The following is a 20946-nucleotide window of genomic DNA, read 5'->3' as shown; positions in this document are numbered from 1 at the left end:
TTTGTACCACTGACAGATTAGATACTTATCTTGTCCCCAACACTGTAGGGTGTGGGCACCTCCCAACCTTTCATTTTTTTAGCCTCACAAGCCCCCTGTGAGGCAGGGCAGTGCTATTACTCCCACTGTACAGATGGGGAAAACTGAGGCAGAGAGGCTAAGCCAACTTGCCCAAGTTCTCACAGGATGTTTGCAGCAGAGCAGGCACTGGACCTAGGTCTGCCACGACCCAAGCTAACCACTGCCCCTCCTCTTCCTCATTATAGTGAATCAGATTTCCAGCTAAATGTAGTAAGGGCCACACATCTAAGCGTTGCCAAGAAAAGACCCCAAGCCACACAGTTTGGATCTGTCTCCAAAACTTGTGGATGGTGGATTTGGGATTTTAGTGTGAGCCAATAGCTAGTGGGAAAATGCAAAGTTTGAGACAAGATAGAACAATAGTCCAATACAGAATGGATCTTCCCACGTATCCCAAATTGCCTCTAGGACCTGAGCTTCTGCTCTATTAACTAAAGCTTTTTGGGATGTGGGTCCCATCCCCAGTGAACGTTTGGATTTTTAACTCAGAAAAATCAAACAGCCCCCAAAACTGAAGATTTTCTACCAAAACCTAAAAGTTTTCTGGCAATTTTTCTCCAATATTCTCTTTTTTTTTTGGGGGGGGGGGGGGGGGGGGGGTTGTGGGACTTTTTCAGCTAAACACCGTTAGCAAAACCATTTGGTTTTCTGCCAAAATGATTGGTTTTCCAACAAAAAAGTTCAAAATATTTTTTTCAAATCTATTTTCCAGACACTTTTCATGCAATTTCTCACTTTGTCTAAACCACAATTTTTCATCAAAGCAAAGATTCAATAAAAAATTTTCAACAGCTCTCAAACCCTGCTAAGCGTGTGTAGCAGCGTTCTGTCCCTTTATTGGGCGCCAGGCTGGGTGTTGGGCAAATCAGAACAAGACCCTGCAGGCCTGGATACCAGCTGCCATGTGGGATACGTGGCCTGCTTCTTTGACTTCTAATCCCAGCCCACGCTCTCTCTCGTGAACGGCTCTCTGCCCCTTCTTCTGCATGCCACATAGAGCACAGAGGTGTGACAAGATTCATGTCCCCTCTACAAACATGTAGATGCCACATTCTTGTTTTAAGAGAACCATCCTGTAGCTGACTATGCCCAGGAGTTACATGCCATGCAATAGGCTTTAAATTTGCATCCAATGGATGCTCTGCCCACCCAAGTGCTCAGAAATTCAGGAAGGCTAGGGTGACCAGATTTCCTGATTTTTATAGGGACAGTCCCGATTTTTTGGGGCTTTGTCTTATATAGGTGCCTATTACCCCCCAACCCCTGTCCCAATTTTTCACACTTGCTGTCTCGTCAGGCTAAGAGCAAAATGGGCTCCGTCCTACGGTGATTTGTTTCTGTTAGATTATGGGAATGTTCAGAAAGACATACAGAGATGGAGAAAGACACACGTATAGGGATGACACTGGTTTGTTACACTGGAGCATTCCCAGATCTTAGCAATCCCTGGTTAGCTCTCCAGCACATCAGCGCTATTGGGTGGTAGTGATGGGGGGAATCAGAGGCCCCCCTGTGTCAGAATCCCAGCACTTAACATCTTGAGTTTTGCAGCGTTTGGATCCCAGAACTGGATCCAGCAGTACGGACTCATCTCCAAAACGTTACATTCTGAAACATGGCTGGTGGGAGCTGTGGTCACTCAGCCCTTATGAAAATCAAACGGTTTAAAGTGGCATTGAAATATCATAAGCGCTGTGCCATAATATTTGTCGTCTCCATCCACATGCCCACAAACCTGGCATTTTTGCCGTATAATTATACAATAAATTAATTGGAATATATATATTGTACTTACATTTCAGCTTATAGCATATAGAGCCTGGGGTGGCTCTATGTATTTTGCCGCCCCAAGCATGGCAGTCAGGCAGCCTTCGGTGGCATGCCTGCGGGCGGTCCCCTGGTAATGCGGATTTGGCGGCTTGCCTGCGGTCCCGCGCCTTTGGCGTACCCGCCGCCGAATTGCTGCCGAAACCGTGGGACCAGCGGACCTCCCGCAGGCATGCCGCCGAAGGCAGCCTGACTGCTGCCCTCACGGTGACCGGCAGAGCGCACCCCGCGGCTTGCCACCCCAGGCACGCGCTTGGTGCGCTAGTGCCTGGAGCCACCCCTGTATAAACAAGTTGTTGTCTGTATAACATTTTAGTTTGTACTGACTTCACTAGTGCTTTTTATGTAGCTTGTTGTAAAACGAGGCAGATATCAAAGCCCTGGCTAGGATGATTTAGTTGGGGATTGGGCCTGCTTTGAGCAGGGGGTTGGACTAGATACCTCCTGAGGCCCCTTCCAACCCTGATATTCTACGATTCTATGAGTTGATCTACCCTCGGAAGACCTCTGTGTACCCGCTGGAGTATGTGTACCACTCCTGGTTGAGAACCACTGCAAAACAAGCAGACTCTTCCACTGCCCTCCAGTCAAAATTTAACCTCCAAGAGAATCTGCTTTGAAAACACAATTGCCAAAACAAACGGATACCAAAATAAAATGTCCAATTTCCAGGAAGCTCTCCACTCCAGTAATGCTTTTGTCGCCTTTCAAAATTTTTTTTTTAATTACAGGCATAGCAAATGCATTCCTAACCACATTGTTAATTTGCCAGGTCACTGTAGTAAAAATAAAATACTTAGAGTACAATCAAAGGCTAAATCTTTAAAAACCAAAGTAAAATGTGCTAAGACGTATTTTATACAATTGCTTGAATGAGGTCATTTCATAAACTAGTCACATTTATAACTCCTGAAGAAACAAGTTTCAGACACATTAAAACTCATCCCTACCACCCTCACCCTCCCAAAAAAGAAAGGACACCTTGCCTAGTGGTTAAAGCACTGAACTGTTATTTGTGAGTTCTATCCCCGGCCGTGCGATCTTGAACAAGTCATTCTGGTCAGCTCCTCCTCTGCAAATGGAGAAAATGCTTCCTTTGCCCGTCTTATCTAGTTATGCCCTGGTCCTCCTGTACCCAATACAGACCCACGGTGCGGTCCTGTACCCAATACAGACCCACGAGGAAGCCACTAGTGCTCTGCCCATGCATAGCTGGTTGCAAGATCGGGACCTTAGATTGTAAAATCTTTGGAACAAGAAGTGTTTAATACAGCCCCAAGCGCGGACAAAGACTCTACATGCTACCATAATCCAAATAATTATTATAATTCTCGAACAGCCCATCAGCAACAAAGTTCTAAATCTTACTGACCTTTTTGATAAGTCATCCGCTCCCTTGGGATTAAGAGAGATGTGGCAAACACTTCTGCGGGGTTATTATAGTGCATACATTTTGGTGTATAAAGTGAATTCTAGGGGTAGTGGAAGATGTTGTATTTCAGGGCCTCATCTTGCAACCACAGAATTGGGCCCAAAATAGTATACAAGCTAAAAATAAAGAAAGGGGAGGAGATAACATGGCTCATTTGACACTGGGGACGTCTGCCTTTCCCCAGCAGATGAGACTCTCCTTTTGAGAAAACGACAAAGCCAAATTCCGTATACCGGGCATCTTGCTGAATTCCCAGTCATCGACTGACATGGCCACATATATTTTGACAGACTCCCTGCTTTTGCCAAATGTCGTCTGGCTCCCACATTTAGGAATGGAAGGCAGGAGGGAGGTTGATGCGATACTGACCAGCACACTGCGCCAGTGGTTAGTTAGCCAGCCCCATAGCTTTTTGCGGACTGTAAGCTTTTATATTTAAAACATTCTAACCCCTTATAGTTGAAACTTTCCCCAACCTGATCCACCGCAGTGCTGACTTCCTGAGTCTTCAGGTAGCAATATTTCTAAAGCAGTAGTTTCAAGAGGTGTGGATGCCCCATTCAGCTCAATTGTGGGTTAACTCTGAAGCCTACTGACTAACTAAAATGCCAATTTGCTCCTTATTTCAGTGCTGTCCATTTCAGCAGAAGCCTCCAGCTATTTTGGGAGAAGGGGTGTTGTTTCAGCGGCACCATTTTCTCCTTCCCCTTCTGACTACTGATAACAGGTGTAGTGAGGCGGTGGGATACCCCACAGCCCCGCTGAGGGACGAGTCTCTCCTAGCACCAACATGGGCGGAGCCAGTGGATCCTGCGCCCGCCCCCCAGAGGTCACGGCACAGGACAGGAAGTAGAAAAGCTCAACTGCAGAGCTCGCTTGAAAGCCAGCCGCCAGAGAGGCCAGATGCCTCTGGCCTAGTTCCGGGTTGGGGAACGCCGGCAGGCTGCAGCCGACCCGAGGACTGGCCGGGCCAGCCGAGCCTACCCATGGCTAGCTACCCAGAGGAGCAGCCGAGCCTACCCTTCACTAGTTACCCGGAGGAACCAATGGTGCTGGAAACCTCCGAGGACACCGCCCTAACCCAGGTACCTTATGAAGGGGAGTCCGGAAGTAGCCTGGGGGCAGTTGACCCTGGTCTGGCCGCAGCTCTGCCAGAACTAATGTCAGTGTGTCGCGGTCAGGATCCCCACTGACACAGCAGTGAGTCTTCTGCCGCTGCTAGGGCCCCGGGCTGGGACACAGTGGAGTGGGTGGGCCTGCGTCCCCCCTGCCACCCAACTCACGGGTGGCCGTCTCCCCCTTGCACTAGATGCTCAGAACCCTGAGCTCCTGACTGTTTACTGGCCCGCCCTGACCCAGGGCCTGGGCCCATAGCGAACTATTGCGAGGCGGTGGGAAACCCCACAGCCCCACAGAGGGATGAGCCTCGTCCGAGCCCCTCTACAACAGGGTTCTTTCGGTAGGTGCTACACAAGAAATTTCAATGAGAAGTCCGTATAGCTCGTTGGAAGACTATTGTGTCTTAGAGCAAAGCTAGATTTGCAGTGCGAGCTCTCATAGGCACCGTGGTCGGGACATTTAAATGGATTGAGCTACAGGAGACCATGTGAACTTGAATTATTTTCATGTAATTAACTTTTAAAAAAAATCCAGTGCACCCTGAAAATCTCCAGTTAAGCAGACGGTTTTATCTTGCCTGTCTGACAAAGAGACGGTCACACACCGCCCACTGCTTGCTACCCAACGTGGTGCCAGACAAGCCAGGCACCAACCGAACACCCAGTGTTCCAACACGAACAGCAGGGGAAAGAGGACTTTGGGTTCCCTTGTTAGATATAATATTTTGTACCGTAAGAACCCTGTTTGACCAGAGATCTCCAGCAGCTTTACAGCCATCTGATATGCAGCTGTTTGCTGTTATTTAATAGCTAGTGGGCAAGTAGAATGATTCGTCTTGCGGCAGCACTTCAAGTCCCTAACCAGGATCAGCACCCCACTGTGCTAGGCACTGTACAAACATCATAAAAATGCATTCCCCGCCCCAAACAGAAAGGAGAAAGTTTAAGTGATTAGCCCAAGATCTGGTCTGCACAACGGTTATTTTCCAAGAGTGCTGGGCGTGCGACAGCTACTGATTTGGCCAATGCACGGGGAATGGAGTGAGCTGAAAAGCATCAACTGCAACAGCCAGAGCTGAAGAGCCAGATTCGCTAGCTTCAGGCGTAACCGCTTTCTATGCTGTGTAGACTGAGCAGAAATATGGACCCACCTGGCACACGTTCACCAGCTGGCTCCAGTGGGAGCCCAGGGTCTGACTTTAAGGCGAGCTCAGCAAACAGCAGCTCCCGTTTCCTCTCTCCATCTACGCGTTTAAAGGAGAATGGGGCTCTTAGGAAAATCGGGCCCCCTACTAGAGCGGACCCACCAGCCTTTTAAGCACCACGGCAATTAGACCTCCTCTGAGCAGAGCTAGATAGCCGTAAGTGCCTCTTAAAGGCACAAACCTGCTTTAATGGGAGTGGTTCCCAGACTCTCCCTTGCCCCCACAACAAACTCTCTCTGCAATATTGACTTGCCAGATCCAGAGCTGCAGATTTTGGCAGCACATCCATTAACGTGGAGGAGAACTGCCCAAGTAGAGAGGCAAGCTCAGGCCATTCCCTCCCTGACTGTACATACATGCCATGTAGGCGGATTAACCTGGGAACGAGAACTGTCAACTGTTTTCCTTCGCTTTTGTCTGTCTGAGTCTGACCTACATGGAGGCCGTTTTGCATCACGCTGGCAGTGTAAGGCGGCCTGGCAGTGGCAGTGAATATTGACACTGAATTCCCAGCCCCTTGGTATGGCCAGAGTTACACAAAGTGGCCTGTAAGACGCTGCCTTCCTCACCGAGCTTGGGAATCGCCAGCCCCACCCAGAGTCTGTTGCCAGACAAAGTGTTATTCTCCGCTCCTAAGCCAAACACACACAAACAGTTCCTCAGCCCACCCTGGGCTACAGCTCCCAGGAGAATTCTCCCATTGACTCTCTCTGTCCCAGCGTCAGGGCCTATTGCTGGGTACTTCCTTGCCCTTTCCATTGAGCGCCACCTCCCATGGCTTTGTCCCTGCAGGACCTTTCTGCCCCATAGTTCCCTCTCCCCCTTCCTTAGGGACAGTCTGGCTCTTTTATGTAGTCCCAGCTGCTGCCCCACACTCTTAATTGGGAGCCCTTGTTCTAACACAGGTGTGCTGGACCTGCCTCGTTTAAAGGGGCCGGCCACTCTGTGACATGGCTTTAGTGTAAATAGGAACCGGCCTTTAGGGGTTTCGATTTTTAAGCTTCCCGTTGCTTTCATACAGATTTCCACCCTTACTCTATGCACACTCGAGTGATCAGCCTCAGGAATTAAAAGAACAATTAGAAGAGCATAAATGGAGGATTTAAAAAAACAAACAAACCCAACAATCACCCTGTCTAATCCAGCCACCTGTGGGGCCCGGGCTGTTCAGAAAGCTTGCTACGGACGTATTTCCACAGCGCTTTTCTCCCTTCGGCTTTCAGCTGCTCACCACAGCCTGAGATACACCTCATCAGAAACTCCACTCTGCCCCAAGTGCGGAACGGTCAGATGAGATTAACTTTGGGTGGGCGCCTAGTTCCCTGGGAGCCAGGACGCTACCAATGTTTTCTTAGTCTGGAAAGAAAATGAGACCAGAGAATTGCTGCTATGGAGCTTACCTGCCAGGTCCCTAGGCCAAGTAAAGGCACGCTTCCCCCAGAGGGCAGCGTTACCGCCTTCGAACTCATCACGACGCTTTCAATATTTCAATCTCAGTGCTCCAGTCTCTCACACGGAGGCACCGTTTCAAGGCACTGGAGTTTTTATGCATCGGGTAACGCAGCCTAGACATGCCCACAGGTCAGGGGATAAAATGACGACACCCTTCATAGTCATTGGTTATCTTAGCAGCCAATAGGAAAGCTTAAGGATATTTTGCGGCCTTGAGAGTCCTGGAATGAAAGTCTTTATAGGAGCAGCTAAGTAAACAAAATTCTGTCCTGCAAAAAAAAACAAAACAAAAACCTCCTCCAGATGCATCTGACCAGGGAGGTGTTTAAATGTAAACAGATGGTTAAGTACTGTCCTGAATAGGGATCTATTCCTGAATCCATACTACTACCTTTCTGAGGCTCACCCTTCACTGACTCAAGAGATTTTCCGTTACCTATTGTTATTTTAGGTTTATACCTCTCAACCTTCCAAGGCCCAAAGGTGTGTGGGGACAAAGACCCAAAATGTGGGATGCCAATAATTATTCATTTACTTAAACTGTACGCTCTTCAGGATTGGACCTGTCTTCAGTTGCTTTGCATCCCTTGGTGGGGTACAGAAACCAACAAAGGAACTTCAAGGGGCATAAAAATGGAACCCTAGAACAACATGGTAGGGGCAGAAGAAGGGGTACGTGGGATGAGTTGGTCCTGCATAGGCTTTGAGGTAAGTGTTGGGGAACAGCTAAAGCACCTGGGGCCTAACTGACTAAGCAGCTCAAAATCAACAGGAGAAATTGCTGACAAGGTTGTTTTTGTAGGGAACTGATGTCTGATTTACAAGCATAATTGCTAAACTTTGAGCAAAAAACCTATCTTAGGAAAAAAAATGAAAATAGGCTGACAGTACGGCAGGGTGTTTTCCAGAACTTTTCTACTTAAATAAGAAAAAAGAATGGTTATGCTAATGAATAATTTAGAGTGTGTAATAAACTACAGCGCTAAAAATGGAAAATTGGCGATTGAATGGTAAATTGAACGGTTAAAAATAAATGCTATATTTTGTTAGTTCTCCACTGTGTTCAATTTCAGCTCCATGTACCATGCAGACTTTGCCAGGGGGTTTAGCAGTCATCTCTGCTTTGGATTCACTTATTTCTTAATGTTGGGATGAAACATTTTTATTTTCCTTTAGGTTATCAAGGTTTTTTCTTTATTTTTTTTTTAACGCATGCTCTTAGGAAGAATGGCCTAGTAGTTGGGGCACTAGAGTAGGATTTGGGAGACCTGAGTAGCTGTTTAGAAGCTTGTGCAGAAGGCTTTGTTAACTGCCGACCTTCCTGCATGTGCACCCAGGCTGCCTTACTTAGAAGCTGGAAGCTCCTGATCAATCAGCAGTGAGTTGTATCAGGTGTGCACACTGGCAGTCATTTTGAGCACAGGTCTGAGCTAACCCAGCCTATGCAGAAGATAGAGCTGCAGGGGATAGCCCACAGTGAGTCTGTGGAGTGAATCTCAATAGAGTTTCCTGTAATGTTACAGGTTAGTTGGACCTTATTTGTCTGCAGCCTTTATATGTTAAGGTATCTGTAAAGTCCTCCTTCTCACGAAGGAAAATAAGTACTTTTTTATATTGCAATAGGGTTATAGTTAAGAGGCTAGGGAAGTTTGCTACTTGCCTTACCCTGCTTACTTTAAGAAACAAGTTTAGAATGAAGTAAATAGGGAAGATGTACTTGTGTGGAATATATATTAAGAAGCAATGCATGGCCCTGCACCCAGACTGGTAAATCACCATTTGAGTCCAGCCCAGCCCTGGAGGTAGGAGAGAGAGCTGTTGGGGTAACCTGGGGTGAATCTGTGGTTTGGATCTCAGGACAGTTTCCTGGAATTTTACAGATGTCAGTGGGATTGAGACTGGAGAACAACCATAAAGGATGAATTGTAGACTGGAGGCCAAATGTCTTTGTGAGCTGTAGTACAACATTGACCCAGAGGACTAGTCTACGCTAGAATCACCACAGTGGCACAGCTGTTCTGCTGCTGCTGCTGGAACGTCTCCCACTGACACAGCACCACCCACACCGGCGCTTAGGTTGGTATAACTTGCATCGCTCGGGGGCTGGCTTTTCCACACCCCTGAGCGACTTAAGCCATACCCACGTAAAGGCCAGTGTGTACAAGCCCAAAGACCCCTGGTGCACCTAGCAGTTACAGTAATTGTCACTTTTCTTATTTAAAGTGGTGTGTGCACTCAGTATTGTGGATGCTGAAACAATTGGTTAAGTGGTACATCTAAATGTTTTATGTAACTGCTAACGTAATACTTAGGTTGAGCCTATGTGAAAGCAGAAGGTCTCTGATTGCCAGAAGCCCCAATCCCTGTGTGCAGGGCCGCCCAGAGGGGGGGGCAAGTGGGGCAATTTGCCCCAGGCCCCGGGCCCTGCAGGGGCCCCCACGAGAGTTTTTTGGGGGCCCTGGAGCGGGGTCCTTCACTTGCTCTGGGGGCCCTGGAAAATTCTCACGGGCCCCGGGCCCCCGGAGCTTCTTCGCTGGCCGGGGGTCCTTCCTCTCCGGGACAGAAGGACCCTCCACCGCCGGAGTGCAGCCGGGTCTTCGGTGGTAATTCAGCGGCGGGGGGGGGGTCCTTCCGTTCCGGGACCCGCCGCTGAAGTGCCCCGAAGACCCACAGTGGGGGCTGCACTTCGGCGGCGGGTCCCGCTTCGGCGGTAATTCGGCGGAGGGGGGTCCCGGAACGGAAGGACCCCCCACCGCCGACTTACCGCCAAAGCGGGGCCCCCCGCCGCCGAAGACCCCGGGCCCCCGGAATCCTCTGGGCGGCCCTGCTTGTATGTACTTTGTGTGTGTAAATAAATCTTGAAAAATGGGGGTTAGGCCATATGTTATATTTTTCATTTTAAAGGAAAAGAACAAATCTTGAGTTGCTGATGTTAGTCTAGCCAGGGTGTATTGTAAGTCCTGTGCTGTCGAGGTTTATCTTTGGAGTGTTTATTGAGTAGAAAGAAATTTGAAGCTGCTAATTGTGTGTGAGACTCTTTTCTGGTAAAGACTGGTACTGGATTCTTAGAAGGAAAAAAGATGTATCCTATTGAAATGTTCTACTTTTAGTACTGAGAGAGTTGCTACAGAAAATCCACCTGTAGTCTCCTCCAAGGATATGAATTCATGGTGTGTGCAAATACTTTGTCAAAGAAATTCTGTAGCACAGAATTGGTAAATAGACATATTGCCCTAGATGTAGGTTACCATATGCATAAATGCTTTTAGGTGTTCTGATGAGGACGGGAATGTCTCTTCCCCCCGAGCAAGCCCTCCTGAACATCTGTACAGTTCTAGGACCAGCTTCAAATGGAAATTTATTTAGGGTTCTGAAGTTCTTTAGTGATCTCACTGTAGCTTATTGGGAAAAGGTAACATTTTTGGTACCTGAATTTGTTGTTTCAGTGTTTTATGGGGGAAGTGGGGAATGTATGTGAAATTTGAATTTTTGATGAATATTTTCATCAAAATTTTTAAATTAAAAAAATGCTAACAGCTCTATTGCTAGTTGGAAAAACAGGGGCAAACACTTTTCAAAGTTGATGTTATTTCCCCCTTCCTCCAAACTTCAACCAAAAAGAAATCTGTTTGTAAAACTGCAACCAGCTGTAGTTCTGATTTAACTTTTCCACCTTCTGGACCCCAGCTGGGATCAGAGCCCAGACTTCTGGAAAGTCATGAGAACCCAGATTTTGCCATCTCAAAAGATGTGGATGTGCTTTGGATGAATGTCTGAGCCAGAGCTGTGTAAAATATTCAGCTCAGAATGCAACTCCATTCCAACTAAACCTTGGGGTTGAAGGTAATGTAATTTAAGCATGATATAGAGCAGTGGTTTTCAACGTGTGGGTCGTGGAATAGTTAAAAGTCTGGTCGGTGGTGCTGCTGTCTAAGGCAGGCTATTCCTTACCTGTTCCGACACTGCGCTGCGCCCCAGAAGCGGCCAGCAGCAGGTCCAGCTCGTAGGTAGGGGGGCCACAGGGCTCCGTGTGCTGCTTCTGCCCTGAGCACTGGCTCTGCACTCCTATTGGCCAGGAACTGGCCAATGGGAGCTGGGGTGGCGGTGCCTGTGGGCGAGAGCTGCGCAGAGCTGCTTGTGTGCCTTCACCTAGGAGCTGGACCTGCTGCTGGCCACTTCCAGGGCGCAGCGTGGTCCATGGTGCCAGGACAGGTGGGAAGCCTGCCTCTGCACCCTAGCTGTGCTGCTGACCAGGAGCCGCTGGAGGTAAGCCTGCAAGGTAAGCCTGCACCCCAACCCCATGCCCCAGTTGTGAGCCCCTTCCTGCACCCTAAATCCCTCCTCCCTGGCCCCACCCCAGAGTCTGCAGCCCCAGCCCAGAGCCCCTCCCACACCCCAACCCTCTGCCCCAGCCCTGAGCCCTCCCAAACCCTGAACCCCTCCTACACCCCAAACCCTCATCCCCAGCCCCACCCCAGAGCCTGCACCTCCAGCCCAGAGCTCTGACTCCCTCCCACACCCCAACCCCCTGTCCCAGCCCAGAGCCCCCTTCCACACCCCAAACCCCTCATCTCCAGCTCCACTGGGTCGTGGGCATCAACAATTTTCTTCAACTGGGTCACCAGAAAAAAAAGTTTGAAAACCACTGGTCTAGAAGTAATAACACTGTGGTATGGAAAAGTGTTGGTAAGAAACTAGACTGTATTTCCTAGGCATAGTCACATGATCTGAGTCAGTTGTCATATGACAGAAGTCAGTGTTTACTGATTCCAGCGGCTACTGTACAATGTATATTATAGTATATGTACAAAGGTAACCCGCTGTTCAGTATGTTACCTGTCTCTTCTCTATGCCTGATATATAGTGGATATGAATCTTCTACAGCTTCCAGGTAGCAGGCTTAATCTGCTAGCTCAAGCTATTAAGGCACTGCTCTTAGCTCTGGAGATCTCAGGTTCAGTCCCTAGAGACAACCAAGATCAAGGTTGTTACATCTGGTATTACGGATCTTAGAATTTACTTTTTCTTCAGGGCACAGAGGAAGTTCAAATGGAGCTCTTTCTTGCAAATATCTGATTCTTCATAACATTAATAAATCAAAGTGGAAAAGGGTTACCATGTTGCATTTCAGGAGGTATGCAGATTAAGATCATTTCAATACATTTGAATTACAATGGTTCCAGGGACCTGGTAATGATGATTTTGTCAGTTTGGATGCTCAACAACATTTAAACATTACATGACAGAGGAAAAACTGCCCCACTTCTAGTATCTACATCTATGCTGCTGGTGACCACTAGCTATGTGCCTAACTTGTGGTAGCAGCGTAATTTTTGTAGTTCATGGGTTACCCCTTATTGCCCAAAATGGGTCTGGGCTGGGAGGCTAGTTCCTTGAGTAAAATTTCTTACCCCCATGGCAATAACAGTTGAATATATTTTTACTTCATCTGCTGAGTTTGGCTGATGGGCAGTGTAGCAGGGTGGACCCTGCTCCTGCCTGGAGGGGCTTGAAATGCTGCCTGCCAGGGCTTGAGAGCGGTGGCTCTGGAAGCTGGGCTGATTAAAGAAGTGGCTGCAGCTGGGGCCACGCCCCAAACTGAAGCCCTGGGGCTTATAAGAAGGCTGGGAAGCCAGAGCCCAGACAGTCTCTCTCTGCCTTCAGAGAGGGATGGGCCTGGCTGCTTAGAGGCTGAGATTGGCTACCTGAGTGCAGCAGGGCTGGGGGACAGGCTGAGGAGCTAGGGAAGCTCCAGCCTGGAAAGCCCCAGGCTGCGGCCTAGTAAAGGGCAAGAGGTACCGGGGGTTGCAAGGGACAACCCAGGAGTAGGCAAAGCAGCAGGTCCAAAACCCTCCTTGCCAGGGATGAGTTGGCTGATACTGCAGTCTGCCCCAGGGTGTGGGGCTAGACCATGACTGTCAGTGGCCACTACTGAGGCAAAGTGGGGATAGTAGGGTGGGGGTTCCCCTGGGAGGGGGAGACCCAATTATAGTTAAAGGGGCACCGGGTCCTGGGAGGGACATGGGGCCGATAGGAAAAAGGGGGATCACCGGCCTGCAGAGGGCGCTCCGGGCTGAAAAAGAGCTAATTCCCCAGAAGAACCAGCAGGAGGCACCGCGGCGGTGAGTCCAACCCGTTACAGGCAGCCATCGGGGAATTAGGCCCAGTCACTTCAATTCAGTCTGATTTGTTGACTATCAATTTGATTTAGGTCAATTTTGTGTCAAGCCACCGGGGGATAAGAACACTGCTGATGGCTGCAGGCAGCTGCTATACAGACTCCTGCCACCAGCCGAGCTCAACTTTCTACCCACGCTCTCTTTTCCATGCTGGCATGAAATCCATCCTACATAATAGCCCTGTGGTGCTTATTTGAGCTAAAAATAAAACCACAGCACATGCCTCTCAAATAGATCACATTGAGGGACATCATGATTTTTCAAAGGTATTTAGTTGACAAAAGATGCAGCTGCGCACAACCAACAGATTACAGTCTAAGACTCTAATCTCTTCAGAGCCAGGATGCCTCTTACTACGTGAAGAATCAGAACCTAGCATATGGGGCCCTGATCTCAGTAAGTTCTTTAAGCACTGCTGTAATGCATATAATGTTTATATAGCTATAAAAATGCACGTACATAATTAATGTGCAAGATTTTAGTGTGCTCGGGGATAGATGAAAGATAGTAGATGCAGTAAACACAAGGTTATTATTGGGTATTGGCGTTAACTTCACAAGGACCCTGCTCCTATTGTCTAAGTACATCAGTATCATACCGGCAATGGTTCAAGAGACATCTAGATTCTAAACTCAGAGGCTGGGACTGCTTCTCACTATGTGTTTGTATGGCACCTACCACAATGGAGCCCCGATCTAGGTTGGGGCCTCTAGATGTTACAAGAGTATCTAACATCAGCCATCAGTGTACAATTGGAATTCTGCAAACAAAACAAAACAAAACACAACACAGGAATATCCTGAAGGATATTGGTGAAGTGAGATGGACAGTAGCTTATGGCTGATAAATGTCTAATATATACTTAGAGCCTGGTCCCAAGCCCATGGAAGTCAAAGGAAAGCCTTCCCACGGAGTTTCCCTTAGTGCCGTCAGTAGAGTACAACTCTTACAAATACTGGCACTGAAGAAATATTGCTGTTATAACCTTTGCCTAATTGTAACATTATATAGGACGTCTTTCCCCACAAACAGCCTGCCAAAGAAAGTCTACTGGGTGCTCATCTGAAATGCTGTCAAACCCAATCTCCTTTAAAACTGACTTGGTCATAATAGGGTGTGTTATTATAGAGTTAAAGGGGTCAGGGTAAGTACCAAGTGCTAATAAATCAATTTACTGAGCTCACATGAATGAAAGGGATACTAGCAGTAAGACAAGGTGTGTCCATTATGGACCAGATTAAGCAAAGGCTCCCATGCATCCTTGAGTAAGCCAGTAAATTGCAACCTGTTGCTCATTCTTTCTTGAAAGCAAGGGTGTATAAACGCCCCTGACGGGCTGATACAGTAACTCTTGGTTAAATTCTTGTTATAGTTATTCTTATTGAAAGGAGAAGTGATAGTTGCAGATTGTTGGAGAAAATTTTTATTTTTAGGTTGGGTGCAGCAAATTAGATACTTTATTATTTTTAGCAATTGTGTGGAGGGAGAGAGCTAAACAGGCTTTTTTTAGGTAAACAATTACAGCAAGCATTTATACCTTTTGTTACATATAATAATTAGCAACAGCTGCATTTTGTTTATATATAGGTCATTTTGATATTTTATTTTTATTTAGACTATAGTTTACATTTTCTACTTAGTTACCACAAGGTCGCAACAACTTCTCAGTTCTTCCTCCTCACTTTACACAGTCCTCGCTTCAACAAATCTCACGTTATTAGGGTTACAGCTAGCCTGACTCTTGCTTAAAGAAGAGAGACTGTTTGCATTGAAATCCCTTCAAATCCCTGTCAGTTCTTACTCTACTTCCACACATCCCCCTTTTGTGCTTTTAGCACAACTACCATTTTTAAACCTTTATTTGCATTAAGCCTTGGATTTTAGATTTTACATTAAAGACTTCAATGTTAGGGGGTTTAATTGGATGCAATGACAATGCATGATTAGCATGGACATGAAAGGTATTACTATTACTTTTTTACAACAACAATTTTAAACTAAATAATAATAAAAGCAGTAACATTTTTATGATGGGGTTGTTGTACAGTTTTAGTTACAAAGCACATTATACTTAGTATATAAAGTAGACACTTTATAAGCTATATGAGGCATTTTTAAGAATTCGATATATATTTTGAAGCATATGGATTTGCCCTTGTAATTTGGAGATTCTTTGAACCTTTGGTAGCAGCGAAAGCAAATTTTGAAACCACTTAGGTACTAAGGTAGTCCAATTAAAGGGTGTTTGAAACTTAAGGGCTAATTGCAGAATTTTATTTGCAGGCCAATAAATATGATTGCCTGCAGCAGTGATGAGATTAAAATGTGTATTTTGCAAAAGTGGTGGTCTTAACATACACACAGCTATTATTAGCTTGGAAAAGTAGGTGTCCTGTCAGGGTAGTTTTTTGCTTTATATTTTTTTAGCAAACGTTGTTATGAACAGTGACAACTTTTTTTGGCTTTAGTTTATGTACACACTGAAGCTGTGTGTGTGTGGGTTCTAATGGCCAAAATATTTATTGATTTTTTTATTTTTATTTAAATGTTGGGTGTTCTTCTAGGAGCACTGACTAGAAATCGATTAGGTGGTCTAATTTTTTTAATGTTTTGGTGAATTATTCAATTTTACATGCATTTTTTTTATGGACCCGGCAGGATTCGGTATGTGGGAGCCCACACCCCTCCTACCGGCCCATATGCTTAGATTTACCAAACCAGCACAAAACAACTTCTATATTACCATACAGGTTACTCAAAAGTCCAAACAATGCAGTTCCCTTAAAGTACCCAGCCTCAGGCTTCCATCCAGACACGCGTCAAATATGATGAAGATTACTGAAAATCTTACCTCATTGTATAAAAGAGAGGTTCTCCTGATCCCAAAGGACCAAGCCCCAGACTCAGGTCAAATTTTAACTTAGATCTTACCCAAAATACACGCTTAGAGACAATTCTTATTAAGTATCAGAGGGGTAGCCATGTTAGTCTGGATCTGTAAAAAGCAACAGAGAGTCCTGTGGCACCTTTAAGACTAACAGATGTATTGATGCATAAGCTTTCGTGGCTGAATACCCACTTCGTCAGACGCAGGACTCTGTTAATTCTTATTAAGTAAGCTAAAATTTATTTAAAAAGAAAAGAGAGTGTTGGTTAAAAGATCAACATACATACAGACTTTAATTCAATTCTGGAGGTTCAGATACATAGCAGAGATGTGTTTGTAGTTGCCAAAAGTCCTTTTAGACATAGTCCATAGGTTATAGCGCAATGTCCATATTCAGGGTGACTCCAGTCAGTGACTGGGGATCTCAATCCTTGTGGCTTAAGGTTTCTCCCTCTTGAAACCCAAAGCAGATCTGAGATGAAGAAGGATCATGTCCCAAGGTTCTTATACATTTCCAGCAGCCTTTTGGCCTGAGAAAATAATAGGCTTAACTCTCCTTCTCCTAAACATCCTGGCAATTAGCACAGGGTAATTTATCCATTAAACAGTTCAGATACAGGTTACCACAACCTTCAAAGAGACATATAGACAATAATACTATTTCACTCAAGTATCTTCCTAAATGTTAATATTCCCTTTTTGATCTTTGAATCAAAACTATAGCAATAGACAAGACTTGTTTGCTTACAACACAAGACCTGAGCAAACATCTACCCTTTCACCTGTAACAATGCAGACATGCATTTCAAAGCTCTATTCATTTAGTATCTTCCTAACCACTCTCTAAAGTTCGGCCATGGGTCAGGTCAGTCTGTGAGTTAATTAACTCTTTCCAGTCCTGTCACCTTTCAGTGAGATGATATATTACACTCATAACGTCATGTGGTGTTGGCTTTGTCCCCTGTTCCTACTAAAAGTAGGCATCAGATCACATTGCCTTCCTAAACTGGACACACAGGATGTCTACATTGCAATAAAACATACAGGACATGGCTACGCGGCTCTACAACTGCCATGTATCAGAGGGGTAGCCATGTTAGTCTGGATCTGTAAAAAGTGACAGAGTCCTGTGGCACCTTAACAGACGTATTGGAGCATAAGCTTTTGTGGGTGAATACCCACTTCGTCAGATGCATGTGGTGGAAATTTCCAGGGGCAGGTATAAATATGCAAGCAAGAATCAGTTTGGAGATAACGAGGTTAGTTCAATCAGGGAGGGTGAGGCCTTCTTCTAGCAGTTGAGGTGTGAACACCAAGGGAGGAGAAACTGCTTTTGTAGCTGGCTAGCCATTCACAGTCTTTGTTTAATCCTGAACTGATGGTGTCAAATTTGCAAATGAACTGAAGTTCAGCAGTTTCTCTTTGAAGTCTGGTCCTGAAAGTTTTTTGCTGCAGGATGGCTACCTTTAAATCTGCTATTGTGTGTCCAGGGAGATTGAAGTGTTCTCCTACAGGTTTTTGTATATTGCCATTCCTAATATCTGACTTGTGTCCATTTATCCTTTTATATAGGGATTGTCCAGTTTAGCCGAAGTATATAGCAAAGGGGTATTGCTGGCACATGTAGACATTGCCATGTAGACATTCAGGCTCGCACTGGAGTTTGGGCTCAGACCCCAGGCTCCAGCCTCAGCATCTGCACTGCAATTTTACAGGCCCCTAAGTCTGAGCTCCACAAGTTTGTCTCAGCTGACCAGGTCTCTGAGCCTCAGTGCAGTGGGGTTTTTTTTGTTTTTTTTTTCTTCTTTTTTTTAAATCATGGCGTAGGCATCGAGTTACGGGCCCAGGGGTCGGCAACCTTTCAGAAGTGCTGTGCTGAGTCTTCATTTATTCACTTTAATTTAAGGTTTTGCGTGCCAGTAATACATTTTAACATTTTTTTTAGAAGGCCTCTCTCTCTAAGTTTATTATAACTAAACTATTGTTGTATGTAAAGGAAACAAGGTTTTCAAAATGTTTAAGAAGCTTCATTTAAAATTAAATTAAAATGCTGATCTTACGCCACCGGCCCCCCTTGTAAGTTAAAAACACTTTTTTATATAATTGACACCATTATACATGCCGGAGGCGAAGCGGGGTTTGGGATGGAGGCTGGCAGCTCGCGACCCCCCCATGCAATAACCTTGCGATCCTCTGAGGGGTCCCAACCCCCAGTTTGAGAACCCCTGGTCTAGTGGCCTAGAGAGCAGGGGAGCTGGGTGCTATCCCTGGCTCGGGTGGGGAAAGGCAGGGGCTGAATGAGGTGACGTTCACAGCTCTTTCCCTGGGCAGGTACAACCTGTGCCGTCGCTACGCCCAGTTGGGGAGCCAAAAACTTGGGTACAGAACCTACAAGGAGCAGATCATCTTTGTGTATCAGTAAATTTTCCCTGAAGCACCCCTCAGTGTCAGGGTGATGTGTCCCATTCCCTGCCCCCTTGAGCCAGCCAGGGGTCTGCTTGGGGTCTGGCTTGGAGCTGGTGTCCCCTACAGAGGAAAGGCCCCATGTCCCCTTTCCCACCCCAATCCCTCCCACACACACACACACTCCCGAGCCAACGGGTCTGCCTCCCTGCCCTGGGGCTGGATCGGAGCTAACACCTATGCAGACCGTCATGCTCTGGGCTGGCTGTGACCCCGCTCTCCTGGAAGGTCAGACATGGTGTCGGTCACCAAGTGGTGCCAGTTCAGGTATGAGGAGGCCGGAGAAGCTGGGGACTTTGCCAAGAGGCCCTTTGCTGCCAGATTCCAGGCATCCAGCACAAGTGGGACCCCGGTGACCTCCCTGCTGCCCTCCTCAGTGCCCCCTGGTGCCTCTGCTGCTTCCCCATCCCACCCCATCCAGCAATGCCCCAGTGCCTTCTCCCTTCCCCAGACCCCCTCCACACCTAACTACTTCTCCTCCTAGTACCTTCAAACCCCCAGTGCCTCCTCCACTACTATAACCCCCTCAGCTTCTTTCTCCTTGACTGCACCAAGCCCCTCATCCTCCCTAATCCCCCATGGCCCCTTTCCCCTCCACCCTTTGTGACCCCTCCCATGCCCTCTTCACTATGATCTCCCTGACACCCCCATCCATGTTCCCCCAGGCCCCACAGGGATGGAATGGGACCCAGGCATCAGGGAGGATGCCCCAATGGCAGAACCACAGCGCTGCTAGGCCAGGGGTGGGGCTGTGGGGTGTAGCAAGGGAAACAGACCCAGCCACCCAGGTGTCCAAGGCAGCTCTCCTGGGAGAGGGATAACAGTGCTGCCAGCCCCGTGGGGAGGGAATGTGATCCAGAATCCAGGACACCTATGCAGGGGCTCTGTGGCTCCGGGGGCTGGGGGGAGGAGGGGAGAAGGAATGGGACCCAGACATCTGGGATGATTCCTTTAGGGGCTCTGCAGCTCCCAGACCTTGGGAGTGGGGGTGGTAGGGAACGGGACCCATGCATCCAGGCTCCCGTCTCTCTCTGTGTCCCCCCAGAACATGATGGTGCTGAGAGACCTGAATCAGGGTGGGGGTCTGCAGCCCATCCGGAATGTGCCGAGACCCTTGTTTCCTCTGGCTGATCGGTGACGGTGCTGACACCACAATCACAGTCCTGACCCACTGCAGCTATGACAGGTAGCCGGGGGCCAGCACAGGGGCAGGGGCGCAGTCCCAGGGGAGGGACGGAGGACTCGGGGAATGAGCATAGGGCTGGGAGGAGTGGGGGTCTCAGCCTGGGATGTGGAGAGAACTGGCTCCCAGCCAGGGCCGGCTCCAGACCCCAGCGCGGCAAGCACACGCGTGGGGCGGCCCTTTCCCGGGGGGGCGGCAGGCTGGGCCGGCGGACTGGCCGCAGTCATGCCTGCGGGAGGTCCACCGGAGCCCCGGGACGACCGGACCTGCCGCAGGCATGACTGCGGAGGGGGCGCTCGTCCCGCGGCTCGGCTGGACCTCCTGCAGGCATGCCTGCGGCAGCTCAAGCAGAGCCGCCGGACCCGCCAACCGTCCGCAGCTGCGGGAGGTCCAGCTGAGCCGCGGGACGAGCGGACCCTCCGCAGTCATGCCCGCGGGAGGTCCGCTGCTCCCGCGGCTCCGGGGCGCCTCCCGCGCATGACTGCTTGGGGCGGCCAAAAAGGTAGAGCCGCCCCTGCTCCCAGCCCTGGGTGGGGGAGGGCAGAGAAGTGGATCAGAGCACGCTGATGTGGGGGGGAGGGGAACTGACTCCAAGCCGGAGGAGGGGCTCCCCAGAGTGGATGGGGGTCCCAGCACGAGGGGTGGAAGAAGTGGGGCACAGAGAGCCCCAGGCAGAGAGGAGTGGGTGGGGAACAATAGAAGAGTGCAGTGGTCTCAGGCCCTCACAGTTAATAGGTTAACCCATCTGGGCAGGTATTGCAGGGACTTCTTGGGGGGGTCTCTACTCCCAAAGCAGATGGCAGGAGCCCATCTCCAGCCCAGCAGCTCCCCCACCCTCAGCCAGTTTGCTCCCCGGGGATACACAGACAGGAATGGAAGACTAGAAGGCAGGAGAGACTTGTCAGATTAATCTAAATTGACTTTGTAATCATGATATCCACTCAGCCCACACCTAATCTTCTTTCTCTCTTGCTCTCTTTCTAGCAACTCCAAAGACAAAAGGGACAAGACCACAGACACACCAAAGAAATGGTAGGAAAAGAGAAGGGAAGAAAAAGCCCTGGAGAAAGGATGGAGACACACTGCATGCATGCCCCCGCTACCCTGTAACAAGGGCTC

At 48.1% G+C, this 20946-nt stretch overlaps 1 protein-coding gene and 1 long non-coding RNA gene across 3 annotated transcripts in view; one reads left to right on the top strand and one right to left on the bottom strand.

Moving 5' to 3' along the window:
• The window catches only part of LOC123363766 (1,5-anhydro-D-fructose reductase-like), a 34766-nt gene extending 27571 nt beyond the window's left edge, over positions 1–7195 (bottom strand). Inside the window, exon 1 of the mRNA XM_045005121.1 lies at positions 7064–7195. Within this exon, the coding sequence (XP_044861056.1) occupies positions 7064–7132 (69 nt within the window). The 5' untranslated portion in view covers positions 7133–7195. The remainder of the gene's footprint in view (positions 1–7063) is intronic.
• LOC123363770 overlaps positions 1–20927 on the top strand; it is a 53787-nt gene extending 32860 nt beyond the window's left edge. The window contains exons 1-3 of one of the 2 annotated variants that reach the window (XR_006576892.1): positions 8513–8638; positions 19690–19830; positions 20812–20927. This is a non-coding gene — a long non-coding RNA (uncharacterized LOC123363770). Of the gene's footprint in view, positions 1–8512; positions 8639–19689; positions 19831–20811 lie in introns of those variants that run through there. The other variant, XR_006576891.1, reaches the window with a different exon arrangement.
• The last annotated feature ends 19 nt before the right edge of the window (positions 20928–20946 follow it).

The sequence above is a fragment of the Mauremys mutica genome, chromosome 2 (assembly GCF_020497125.1).
Source record: "Mauremys mutica isolate MM-2020 ecotype Southern chromosome 2, ASM2049712v1, whole genome shotgun sequence".
Classification (NCBI taxonomy): domain Eukaryota; kingdom Metazoa; phylum Chordata; order Testudines; family Geoemydidae; genus Mauremys; species Mauremys mutica.
Note: the sequence above shows the minus strand (reverse complement) of the source record. Positions and strands in the feature narration are given on the sequence as shown.